The sequence below is a fragment of the Coregonus clupeaformis genome, chromosome 7, assembly GCF_020615455.1.
Source record: "Coregonus clupeaformis isolate EN_2021a chromosome 7, ASM2061545v1, whole genome shotgun sequence".
Taxonomy (NCBI): Eukaryota; Metazoa; Chordata; class Actinopteri; order Salmoniformes; family Salmonidae; genus Coregonus; species Coregonus clupeaformis.
Window position 1 is genome coordinate 22,076,932 of NC_059198.1, and position 13,726 is coordinate 22,090,657.

Here is a 13,726-nt window from a genome sequence, read left to right on the forward strand (position 1 = left end):
GATGGAGGATAGAGAGAGAGATGGGGATAGGAGAGGAGTGAGAGAGAGATGGGGATAGGGAGAGAGATGGAGGATAGAGAGAAGAGAGGGGGATAGGGAGAGAGATGGAGGATAGGGAGAGAGATGGAGGATAGGGAGAGAGATGGAGGATAGAGAGAGAGATGGGGATAGGGAGAGAGATGGGGATAGGGAGAGAGCTGGGGATAGGGAGAGAGATGGAGGATAGAGAGAGAGATGGGGGATAGGGGGAGAGATGGGAGGATAGGGAGAGAGATGGGGGGATAGGGAGAGAGATGGAGGATAGGAGAGAGCTGGGGGATAGGGAGAGAGATGGAGGATAGAGAGAGAGATGGGGATAGTGAGAGAGATGGAGTGATAGGGAGAGAGATGGAGGGATAGGGAGAGAGATGGAGGATAGAGAGAGATGGGGATAGGAGAGATATGGAGGATAGGAGAGAGTGGGGGATAGGAGAGATGGAGGATAGAGAGAGAGAGATAGGGATAGGGAGAGAGATGGAGGATAGGGAGAGATGAGGATAGGGAAGAAGGGGGGATAGGAGAGAGATGGAGAATAGGAGAGATGGAGGATAGGGAGAGAGATGGGGATAGGAGAGAGATGGAGGGATAGGGAGAGAGATGGGGATAGGGAGAGAGATGGAGGATAGAGAGGAGAAGATGGAGGGGATAGGGAGAGAGATGGAGGATAGGGAGAGATGGAGGATAGGGAGAGAGATGGAGGATAGAGAGAGAGATGGGGATAGGGAGAGAGATGGGATAGGGAGTGAGATGGAGTGATAGGAGAGATGGAGGATAGGGAGAGAGATGGGATAGGAGAGAGATGGGGAGTAGGGAGAGAGATGGAGGATAGAGAGAGAGATGGGGGTAGGGAGAGAATGGAGGATAGGGAGAGAGATGGGGGGATATAGAGAGATGGAGGATAGGAGAGAGATGGGGATAGGGGGGATAGAGAGAGCGTGGGATAGGAGAGAGATGGAGGGATAGAGAGAGAGATGGGGGATAGGGAGAGAGATGGAGGATAGGAGAGAGATGGAGGATAGGGAGAGAGATGGAGGATAGAGAGAGTGGGGATAGGGAGGATATGGAGGATAGGAGAGAGATGAGGGGATAGGGAGAGAGATGGAGGATAGAGAGAGAGAGGATGGGTAGTAGGGAGAGAGATGGAGGATAGGGAGAGATGGAGGATAGGAGAGAGATGGGGGATAGGGAGAGAGATGGAGGATAGGAGAGATGGAGGATAGGAGAGAGATGTGGATAGGAGAGAGAGATAGGGAGAGAGATGGAGGATAGGAGAGATGGAGGATAGGGAGAGAGATGGAGGATAGAGAGAGAGAGTGGGGATAGGGAGAGAGATGGAGGATAGAGAGAGAGATGGGGATAGGGAGAGAGATGGAGGATAGGGAGAGAGATGGGGGTAGGGAGAGAGATGGGGGATAGGGAGAGAGAGATGGGGATAGGGAGAGAGATGGAGGATAGGGAGAGATGGAGGATAGGGAGAGAGATGGAGGATAGAGAGAGAGAGATGGGGATAGGGAGAGAATGGAGGATAGAGAGAGATGGGGATAGGGAGAGAGATGGAGGATAGGGAGAGAGATGAGGATAGGAGAGAGATGGGGATAGGGAGAGATGGAGGATAGGAGAGAGATGGAGGATAGGGAGAGAGATGGAGTGATAGAGAGAGATGGAGGATAGGGAGAGACATGGAGGATAGGAGAGAGATGGAGGATAGGGAGAGAGATGGAGGATAGGGAGAGATGGGGATAGGGAGAGAGATGGAGGATAGGGAGAGAGATGGAGGATAGTGAGAGAGATGGGGATAGGGAGAGATGGAGGATAGGAGAGAGATGGAGGATAGGAGAGATGGAGGATAGGAGAGATGGAGGATAGGGAGAGAGATGGGGATAGGGAGAGAGATGGGATAGGAGAGATGATAGAGAGAGATGGAGGATAGGGAGAGAGATGGAGGATAGGAGAGATGGAGGATAGTAGAGAGATGGAGGATAGGGAGAGATGGAGGATAGGGAGAGATGGAGGATAGGGAGAGATGGAGGATAGGGAGAGAGATGGGGATAGGAGAGAGATGGAGGATAGGAGAGATGGAGGATAGGAGAGAGATGGAGGATAGGGAGAGAGATGGAGGATAGGGAGAGATGGAGGATAGGGAGAGATGGAGTGATAGGAGAGAGATGGGGATAGGAGAGAGATGGAGGATAGGGAGAGATGGAGATAGGGAGAGAGATGGAGGATAGGGAGAGATGGGGGATAGGAGAGATGGGGGATAGGGAGAGATGGGGAGGAGAGAGATGGAGGATAGGAGAGATGGAGGATAGGAGAGATGGAGGATAGGGAGAGAGATGGAGGATAGAGAGAGATGGAGGATAGAGAGAGATGGAGGATAGGGAGAGAGATGGGGATAGGGAGAGAGAGTGGAGATAGGAGAGATGGAGGATAGGGAGAGAGATGGGGGATAGGAGAGAGATGGGGATAGGAGAGAGATGGGGATAGGGAGAGAGATGGGGGATAGGAGAGAGTGGGGATAGGGAGAGAGATGGATAGGGGAGAGATGGGTGGAGGATAGAGAGAGATGGAGGATAGGGAGAGAGATGGATAGGGAGGAGAGATGGAGGATAGGGAGATGGGATGGAGAGAGATGGGGATAGGGAGAGAGATGGATGATAGGAGAGATGGAGATAGGGAGAGAGATGGGGATAGGGAGAGAGATGGAATAGGAGAGAGATGGGGATAGGAGAGAGATGGGGATAGGGAGAGAGATGGGGATAGGGAGAGAGATGGAGGATAGGGAGAGATGGAGGATAGGGAGAGAGATGGAGGATAGAGAGAGAGATGGGGATAGGGAGAGAGATGGAGGATAGGGGGAGAGATGGAGGATAGGGAGAGAGATGGAGGATAGAGAGAGAGATGGGGATAGGAGAGATGGAGGATAGGAGAGAGAATGGGGATAGGAGAGAGATGGAGGAGTAGAGAGAGAGAGATGGGGATAGGGAGAGAGATGGAGGATAGGGAGAGATGGAGGATAGGAGAGAGATGGAGGATAGAGAGAGAGTGGGGGATAGGGAGAGAGATGGAGGATAGGGAGAGATGGAGGATAGGGAGAGAGATGGGGATAGGGAGAGAGATGGGGGATAGGGAGAGATGGAGGATAGGAGAGATGGAGGATAGGGAGAGAGATGGAGGATAGAGAGAGAGATGGGGGATAGGGAGAGAGATGGAGGATAGAGAGAGAGAGTGGGGATAGGAGAGAGATGGAATAGAGAGATGGAGGATAGAGAGAGATGGAGGATAGAGAGAGAGATGGGGATAGGGAGAGAGATGGGGATAGGGAGTGAGATGGAGGATAGAGAGATGGAGGATAGAGAGAGATGGAGGATAGAGAGAGAGATGGGGATGGGGAGAGAGATGGGGGATAGGGAGAGAGATGGGGGATAGGGAGAGAGATGGAGGATAGGGAGAGAGATGGGGGATAGGGAGAGATGGAGGATAGAGAGAGAGATGGGGGATAGGGAGAGAGATGGAGGATAGGGAGAGAGCTGGGGGATAGGGAGAGAGATGGAGGATAGAGAGAGAGATGGGGATAGGGAGAGAGATGGAGGATAGGAGAGAGATGGAGGATAGGGAGAGAGATGGAGGATAGAGAGAGATGGGGAGGTAGGGAGAGATATGGAGGATAGGGAGAGAGATGGGGGATAGGGAGAGAGATGGAGATAGAGAGAGAGAGATGGGATAGGAGAGAGATGGAGGATAGGAGAGATGGAGGATAGGGAGAGAGATGGGGGATAGGGAGAGAGATGGAGGATAGGAGAGATGGAGGATAGAGAGAGAGAAAGTGGGGATAGGGAGAGATGGAGGATAGGGAGAGAGAGATGGGGGATAGGGAGAGAGATGGAGGATAGAGAGAGAGAGATGGGGATAGGGGAGAGAGATGGAGGATAGGAGAGATGAGGATAGGGAGAGAGATGGAGGATAGAGAGAGAGATGGGGATAGGGAGAGAGATGGGGATAGGGAGTGAGATGGAGGATAGGGAGAGATGGAGGATAGGGAGAGAGATGGAGGATAGAGAGAGAGATGGGGATAGGGAGAGAGATGGAGGATAGAGAGAGAGATGGGATAGGAGAGAATGGAGATAGGAGAGAGATGGGGGATAGGAGAGATGGAGGATAGAGAGAGAGATGGGGGATAGGGAGAGAGATGGAGGATAGGGTAGAGATGGAGGATAGGGAGAGAGATGGAGGATAGAGAGAGAGATGGGGATAGGGAGAGAATGGAGATAGGGAGAGAGAGATGGGGTAGGAGAGAGATGGAGGATAGGAGAGAGATGGAGGATAGGGAGAGAGCAGATGGGGGATAGGAGAGAGATGGAGGATAGGGAGAGAGATGGAGGATAGGAGAGAGATGGAGGATAGGAGAGATGGAGGATAGGGAGAGAGATGGGGATAGGGAGAAGATGATGGAGGATGGGAGAGAGATGGAGGATAGGGAGAGAGATGGGGATAGGGAGAGAGATGGAGGATAGGAGAGAGATGGAATAGTGAGAGAGATAAGGATAGGGAGAGATGGAGGATAGGGAGAGAGATGGAGGATAGGAGAGAGAATGGAGGATAGGGAGAGATGGAGGATAGGGGAGAGATGGAGGATAGAGAGAGATGGGGATAGGGAGAGATGGAGGATAGGGAGAGAGATGGAGGATAGGAGAGAGATGGATAGAGAGATGGAGGGATAGGGAGAGAGATGGAGGGTAGGGAGAGATGGGAGATGGGAGAGATGGAGGATAGGGAGAGATGGGAGGATAGGGAGAGAGATGGGGATAGGGAGAGATGGCGGATAGGGAGAGAGATGGGGATAGGGAGAGAGATGGAGGATAGGAGAGAGATGGAGGATAGGGAGAGATGGAGGATAGGAGAGAGATGGAGGATAGGGAGAGAGATGGGGATAGGGAGAGAGATGGAGGATAGGAGAGATGGAGGATAGGAGAGAGATGGAATAGGGAGAGATGGGGATAGGGAGAGAGATGTGGGGGATAGGGAGAGATGGGATAGGAGAGAGAAGTGGAGGATAGGGAGAGATGGAGGATAGGGGAGAGATGGAGATAGGAGAGAGATGGAGGATAGAGAGAGATGGAGGATAGGAGAGATGGGGATAGAGAGAGATGGGATAGGGAGAGATGGAGGATAGGGAGAGATGGAGGATAGGGAGAGGAGAGATGGAGAGGATAGGGAGAGATGGGGATAGGAGAGAGTGGGGATAGGGAGAGAGATGGGGGGATAGGGAGAGAGATGGGGGATAGGGAGAGAGATGGGGGATGGAGAGATGAGGGAGAGATGGAGGATAGGGAGAGAGATGGAGGATAGGGAGAGAGATGGGGATAGGGAGAGAGATGAGGATAGGGAGAGAGATGGGGATAGGAGAGAGATGGGGATAGGGAGAGAGATGGAGGATAGGAGAGATGGAGGATAGGAGAGAGATGGGGATAGGGAGAGAGATGGAGGATAGGGAGAGAGATGGGGATAGGAGAGAGATGGGGATAGGGAGAGAGATGGGGATAGGGAGAGAGATGGAGGATAGGGAGAGATGGAGGATAGAGAGAGATGGAGGATAGAGAGAGAGATGGGGATAGGGAGAGAGATGGAGGATAGGGAGAGATGGAGGATAGGAGAGAGATGGAGGATAGAGAGAGAGATGGGGATAGGGAGAGATGGAGTGATAGGAGAGAGATGGGGATAGGAGAGAGATGGAGGATGAGAGAGAGAGAGATGGGGATAGGAGAGAGAAGGAGAGATGGAGATAGGGAGAGAGATGGAGGATAGAGAGAGAGAGATGGGGATAGGAGAGAGATGGGGATAGGAGTGAGATGGAGGATAGGAGAGATGGAGGATAGGGAGAGAGATGGAGGATAGAGAGAGAGATGGGGATAGGAGAGAGATGGAGGATAGAGAGAGAGATAGGGATAGGGAGAGAGATGGAGGATAGGGAGAGATGGTGGATAGGAGAGAGAATGGAGGATAGAGAGAGAGATAGGATAGGGAGAGAGATGGAGGATAGGAGAGATGGAGGATAGGGAGAGAGATGGAGGATAGAGAGAGAGATGGGGATAGGGAGAGATGGAGGATAGGAGAGAGATGGGGATAGGGAGAGAGATGGGGATAGGGAGAGAGATGGATAGAGAGAGATGGAGGATAGAGAGAGATGGAGGATAGGGAGAGAGATGGAGGATAGAGAGAGAGATGGGAGAGAGAGAGATGGAGGATAGGAGAGATGGAGGATAGGAGAGAGATGGAGGATAGAGAGAGAGATGGGGATAGGGAGAGATGGATGATAGGGAGAGAGATGGGGATAGGAGAGAGAGGAGGATAGAGAGAGAGAGATGGGAGATAGGAGAGAGATGGAGGATAGGGAGAGATGGAGATAGGGAGAGAGATGGAGGATGAGAGATGAGGATGGGGATGGAGAGATGGGGATAGGGAGTGAGATGGAGGATAGGGAGAGATGGAGGATAGGGAGAGAGAGATGGAGGATAGAGAGAGAGATGGGGATAGGAGAGAATAGGAGGATAGAGAGAGAGATGGAGATAGGGAGAGAGATGGAGGATAGGGAGAGAGATGGGGATAGGGAGAGATGGAGGATAGAGAGAGAGATGGGGGATAGGGAGAGAGATGGATGATAGGAGAGAGTGGGGGATAGGAGAGAGATGGAGGATAGAGAGAGAGATGGGGATAGGAGAGAGATGGAGGATAGGAGAGAGATGGAGGATAGGGAGAGAGATGGAGGATAGAGAGAGATGGGGATAGGGAGAGATATGGAGGATAGGGAGAGAGATGGGGGATAGGGAGAGAGATGGAGGATAGAGAGAGAGAGATGGGGATAGGGAGAGAGATGGAGGATAGGGAGAGATGGAGGATAGGGAGAGAGATGGGGGATAGGGAGAGAGATGGAGGATAGGAGAGATGGAGGATAGGGAGAGAGATGGGGATAGGGAGAGAGATGGGGATAGGGAGTGAGATGGAGGATAGGGAGAGATGGAGGATAGGGAGAGATGGAGGATAGAGAGAGAGATGGGGATAGGGAGAGAGATGGAGGATAGAGAGAGAGATGGGGATAGGGAGAGAGATGGAGGATAGGGAGAGATGGAGGATAGGGAGAGAGATGGAGGATAGAGAGAGAGATGGGGATAGGGAGAGAGATGGGGATAGGGAGTGAGATGGAGGATAGGGAGAGATGGAGGATAGGGAGAGAGATGGAGGATAGAGAGAGAGATGGGGATAGGGAGAGATGGAGGATAGAGAGAGAGAGGGGATAGGAGAGAGATGGAGGATAGGAGAGAGATGGGGATAGGAGAGATGGAGGATAGAGAGAGAGATGGGGGATAGGGAGAGAGATGGAGGATAGGGAGAGAGCTGAGGGATAGGGAGAGAGATGGAGGATAGAGAGAGAGATGGGGATAGGGAGAGAGATGGAGGATAGGGAGAGAGATGGAGGATAGGGGAGAGAGATGGAGGATAGAGAGAGATGGGGATAGGGAGAGATATGGAGGATAGGAGAGAGATGGGGATAGGAGAGAGATGGAGGATAGAGAGAGAGAATGGGGATAGGGAGAGAGATGGAGGATAGGAGAGATGGAGGATAGGGAGAGAGATGGGGATAGGGAGAGAGATGGAGGATAGGGAGAGATGGAGGATAGAGAGAGAGATGGGGATAGGGAGAGATGGAGGATAGGGAGAGAGATGGGGATAGGGAGAGAGATGGAGGATAGAGAGAGAGAGATGGGGATAGGGAGAGAGATGGAGGATAGGGAGAGATGGAGGATAGGGAGAGATGGAGGATAGATGAGAGAGATGGGGATAGGGAGAGAGATGGGGATAGGGAGATGAAGGATAGAGAGATGGAGGATAGGAGAGAGATGGAGGATAGAGAGAGAGATGGGGATAGGGAGAGAGATGGAGGATAGAGAGAGATGGGGATAGGGAGAGAGATGGAGGATAGGGAGAGAGATGGGGATAGGGAGAGATGGAGGATAGAGAGAGAGATGGGGGATAGGGAGAGAGATGGAGGATAGGGAGAGAGGGGGATAGGGAGAGAGATGGAGGATAGAGAGAGAGATGGGGGATAGGGAGAGAGATGGAGGATAGGGAGAGAGATGGAGGATAGGGAGAGAGATGGAGGATAGAGAGAGATGGGGATAGGGAGAGATATGGAGGATAGGAGAGAGACATGGGGATAGGGAGAGAGATGGAGGATAGAGAGAGAGAGATGGGGATAGGGAGAGAGATGGAGGATAGGGAGAGATGGAGGATAGGAGAGAGATGGGGATAGGGAGAGAGATGGAGGATAGGAGAGATGGAGGATAGGAGAGAGATGGGGATAGGGAGAGAGATGGGATAGGGAGTGAGATGGAGGATAGGGAGAGATGGGGATAGGAGAGAGATGGAGGATAGAGAGAGAGATGGGGATAGGAGAGAGATGGAGGATAGAGAGAGATGGGGATAGGGAGAGAGATGGAGGATAGGGAGAGAGATGGGGATAGGGAGAGAGATGGGGATAGGAGAGAGATGGGGATAGGGAGAGAGATGGAGGATAGGGAGATGGAGGATAGGGAGAGAGATGGAGGATAGAGAGAGAGATGGGGATAGGGAGAGAGATGGAGATAGGAGAGATGGAGGATAGGGAGAGAGATGGAGGATAGAGAGAGAGATGGGGATAGGGAGAGATGGAGGATAGGGAGAGATGGGGATAGGGAGAGAGATGGAGGATAGAGAGAGAGAGATGGGGATAGGGAGAGAGATGGAGGATAGGGAGAGATGGAGGATAGGGAGAGAGATGGAGGATAGAGAGAGAGATGGGGATAGGGAGAGAGTGGGGATAGGAGTGAGATGGAGGATAGGGAGAGATGGAGGATAGTGGAGATGGAGGATAGAGAGAGAGATGGGGATAGGGAGAGATGGAGGATAGAGAGAGAGATGGGATAGGGAGAGAGATGGAGGATAGGGAGAGAGATGGGGATAGGAGAGATGGAGGATAGAGATAGAGATGGGGGATAGAGAGAGATGGAGGATAGGAGAGAGCTGGGGGATAGGGAGAGAGATGGAGGATAGAGAGAGAGATGGGGATAGGGAGAGAGATGGAGGATAGGAGAGAGATGGAGGATAGGGAGAGAGATGGAGGATAGAGAGAGATGGGGATAGGGAGAGATATGGAGGATAGGGAGAGAGATGGGGGATAGGGAGAGAGATGGAGGATAGAGAGAGAGAGATGGGGATAGGGAGAGAGATGGAGGATAGGGAGAGATGGAGGATAGGGAGAGAGATGGGGGATAGGGAGAGAGATGGAGGATAGGGAGAGATGGAGGATAGGGAGAGAGATGGAGGATAGGGAGAGAGATGGAGGATAGGGAGAGATGGAGGATAGGGAGAGAGATGGAGGATGGGGAGAGAGATGGAGGATAGGGAGAGATGGAGGATAGGGAGAGAGAGATGGAGGATAGGAGAGAGATGGGGATAGGGAGAGAGATGGGGATAGGGAGATGAGATGAGAGATGGAGGATAGGAGAGGGAGGAGATGGAGGATAGGGAGAGAAGATGGAGGATAGGAGAGTGGAGGACAGGAGAGAGATGGATAGGAGAGATGGAGGATAGGGAGAGAGATGGATAGGGAGAGAGATGGGATAGGAGAGATGGAGGATAGGAGAGAGATGGGGGATGGGAGAGAGAATAGGGAGAGAGATGAAGGGAGAGAGGAGATAGGGAGAGAGATGTAGGGAGAGATGTAGAGAATGGGGAGAGAGATGGGGATAGGAGAGAGATGGGGATAGGGAGAGAGAGTAGGGATAGGAGAGAGAGATAGGGAGAGAGATGGGGAATAGGGAGAGAGATGGGGATAGGGAGAGAGATGGGGATAGGGAGAGAGATGGGGATAGGGAGAGAGATGGGGATAGGGAGAGAGATGGGGATAGGGAGAGAGATGGGGGATAGGGAGAGAGATGGGGATAGGGAAAGAGATGGAGGATAGGGAGAGAGATGGGGGATAGAGAGAGAGATGGAGGTGAATGGGGGAGAAAGAAGGGAGAGAAAGGGATGAGAGATGGATAGGGAGAGAGATGGAGAATAGGGAGAAAGATGGGGGATAGGGAGAGAGATGGGGATAGGGAGAGATGGGGATAGGGAGAGAGATAGGGGATAGGGAGAGAGATGGGGATAGGGAAAGAGATGGAGGATAGGGAGAGAGATGGGGGTGAATGGGGGAGAAAGAAGGGAGAGAAAGGGATGAGAGATGGATAGGGAGAGAGATGGAGGATAGGGAGAGAGATGGGGGATAGGGAGAGAGATGGGGGATAGGGAGAGAGATGGGGGATAGGGAGAGAGATTGGGGATAGGGAGAGAGATGGAGGATAGGGAGAGAGATGGAGGATAGGGAGAGATGGGGATAGGGAGAGAGATGGAGGATAGGAGAGAGATGGAGGATAGGGAGAGAGATGGAGGATAGGGAGAGAGATGGGGGATAGGTAGAGAGATGGAGGATAGGGAGAGAGATGGAGGATCGGGAGAGAGATGGGGATAGGGAGAGAGATGGGGGATAGGGAGAGAGTTGGAGGATAGGGAGAGAGATGGAGGATAGGGAGAGAGATGGGGATAGGGAGAGAGATGGGGATAGGGAGAGAGATGGGGGATAGGGAGAGAGATGGAGGATAGGGAGAGAGATGGAGGATAGGGAGAGAGATGGGGGATAGGGAGAGATGGGGGATAGGGAGAGAGATGGAGGATAGGGAGAGAGATGGAGGATAGGGAGAGAGATGGAGGATAGGGAGAGATATGGGGGATGGGAGAGAGCTGGAGGTGAATGGGGGAGAAAGAAGGGAGAGAAAGGGATGAGAGGGAAGAGGGCAAAAGGGATGTGATGGAAAATTAGCTTGCTGCAAGGTAGGCGTGGCTGTAGCAGGTTGTCCAATCGGCTGCCAGGTAGGGCACAGCTAAAGAAAGCAGGTAGTCACCGTCGGCGGTTGTTCAATGGGGTGCCAGGTAGACGTGGCTGTGTCAAGAAGCCAGTAAAAGTGGAGTCGTTTTTGATGTCAGCGTAAATTCCAACGTCTTCCTGTGCTGCCCCATACACCTGTAGACAGAGGGATATTAGCTAATAATGAATGAATTACTTAGTGACATGTGACTTGTGGTGATTTTGTCAGAGAAGTAAAAGATCGAATGCTAACGCAAACAAATAATATGTAATATGGGAGACAGGATATTCATATTCCCCTGAAGGGGACAGCAACCGAATCGGAATTCTGGAGTTCAGAACTACACGATTGTGGACAGCGACAGTCTCAGGTGCAGCCACTCCACACTGGGGAGAATCCCTGGGGATAAATAGGAAGTAGCGTAGACGCCTGAAAGGGGAAGGTTCCACAGGGGCTCTGTTTGCTAGCCTGGTTCAGCCATATTTACTTTTTAAACCAAAATGTAGAATATAAAATAACTGGGAATGAATAGCAACTAAATTAAAATAGACCTCTCCATTGTTTCTTTGTATCTGTGGCACATGACTCACCTGTAGCCACACCTGGTCTCCAGAGGAGAGGTTTAGGACCGCCCCTCTGGAGGACTGGTCCAGGTCAGAGGTCAGGAACTGGTCCAGGGTCAGCGACACAGCACGGCCATTACGGTACAGCCCCACCTTACACACCCGGCCCTAAACAACACACACGTCGTTACAGTACAGCCCCGCCTTACACACCCGGCCCTAAACAACACACACGTCGTTACAGTACAGCCCCACCTTACACACCCGACCCTAAACAACACACACGTTGTTACAGTACAGCCCCGCCCCTAAACAACACACACGTCAGTTACAGTACAGCCCCACCTTACACACCCGGCCCTAAACAACACACACGTTGTTACAGTACAGCCCCACCTTACACACCCGGCCCTAAACAACACACACGTCGTTACAGTACAGCCCCACCCTTACACACCCGGCCCTAAACAACACACACGTCGTTACAGTACAGCCCCACCTTACACACCCGGCCCTAAACAACACACACGTCGTTACAGTACAGCCCCGCCTTACACACCCGGCCCTAAACAACACACACGTCGTTACAGTACAGCCCCGCCTTACACACCCGGCCCTAAACAACACACACGCGTTACAGTACAGCCCCGCCTTACACACCCGGCCCTAAACAACACACACGTCGGTTAGGTACAGCCCGCCACACACCCGGCCCTAAACAACACACACGTCGTTACAGTACAGCCCCCGCCTTACACACCCGGCCCTAAACAACACACACGTCGTTACAGTACAGCCCCGCCTTACACACCCGGCCCTAAACAACACACACGTCGTTACAGTACAGCCCCACCTTACACACCCGGCCCTAAACAACACACACGTCGTTATGGTACAGCCCCACCTTACACACCCGGCCCTAAACAACACACACGTCGTTACGGTACAGCCCCGCCTTACACACCCGGCCCTAAACAACACACACGTCGTTAGGGTACAGCCCCACCTACACACCCGGCCCTAAACAACACACACGTCGTTACAGTACAGCCCCGCCTTACACACCCGGCCCTAAACAACACACACGTCGTTAGGGTACAGCCCCACCCTTACACACCCGGCCCTAAACAACACACACGCGCGTTACAGTACAGCCCCGCCCACACCCGGCCCTAAACAACACACACGTCGTTACGGTACAGCCCCGCCTTACACACCCGGCCCTAAACAACACACACGTCGTTACAGTACAGCCCCGCCTTACACACCCGGCCCTAAACAACACACACGTCGTTACAGTACAGCCCCACCTTACACACCCGGCCCTAAACAACACACACGTCGTTACAGTACAGCCCCACCTTACACACCCGGCCCTAAACAACACACGTCGTTACAGTACAGCCCCACCTTACACACCCGGCCCTAAACAACACACACAGTTACGGTACAGCCCCACCTTACACACCCGGCCCTAAACAACACACACGTCGTTACAGTACAGCCCCCACCCTACACACCCGGCCCTAAACAACACACACGTCGTTACAGTACAGCCCCGCCTTACACACCCGGCCCTAAACAACACACACGTTGTTACAGTACAGCCCCACCTTACACACCCGCCCTAAACAACACACACGTCGTTATGGTACAGCCCCCGCCCTTACACACCCGGCCTAAACAACACACACGTCGTTACAGTACAGCCCCACCTTACACACCCGGCCCTAAACAACACACACACGTCGTTACAGTACAGCCCCACCTACACACCCGGCCCTAAACAACACACCGTCGTTACAGTACAGCCCCACCTTACACTACCTCGGCCCTAAACAACACACACGTCGTTACAGTACAGCCCCGCCTTACACACCCGGCCCTAAACAACACACACATCGTTACAGTACAGCCCCACCTTACACACCCGGCCCTAAACAACACACACGTCGTTACAGTACAGCCCCGCCTTACACACCCGGCCCTAAACAACACACACATCGTTACAGTACAGCCCCACCTTACACACCCGGCCCTAAACAACACACACGTTGTTACGGTACAGCCCCACCTTACACACCCGGCCCTAAACAACACACATCTTTTCATACATTTTTATTGTTTGTACTATTATTATTTCATTTTTTGTATTGTTTGCATATTGTTGTAGTTTAAATTTGT

The 13,726-nt window shown here is 52.4% G+C and overlaps 1 protein-coding gene across 1 annotated transcript in view; it reads right to left on the bottom strand.

Moving 5' to 3' along the window:
- Positions 1-11,011: 11,011 nt before the first annotated feature.
- Positions 11,012-13,726, bottom strand: part of LOC121568694 (adiponectin-like) — a 9,692-nt gene continuing 6,977 nt past the window's right edge. The window contains 2 exon segments of the mRNA XM_045221024.1: positions 11,012-11,134; positions 11,570-11,710. Of these exon segments, the coding sequence (XP_045076959.1) occupies positions 11,012-11,134; positions 11,570-11,710 (264 nt within the window).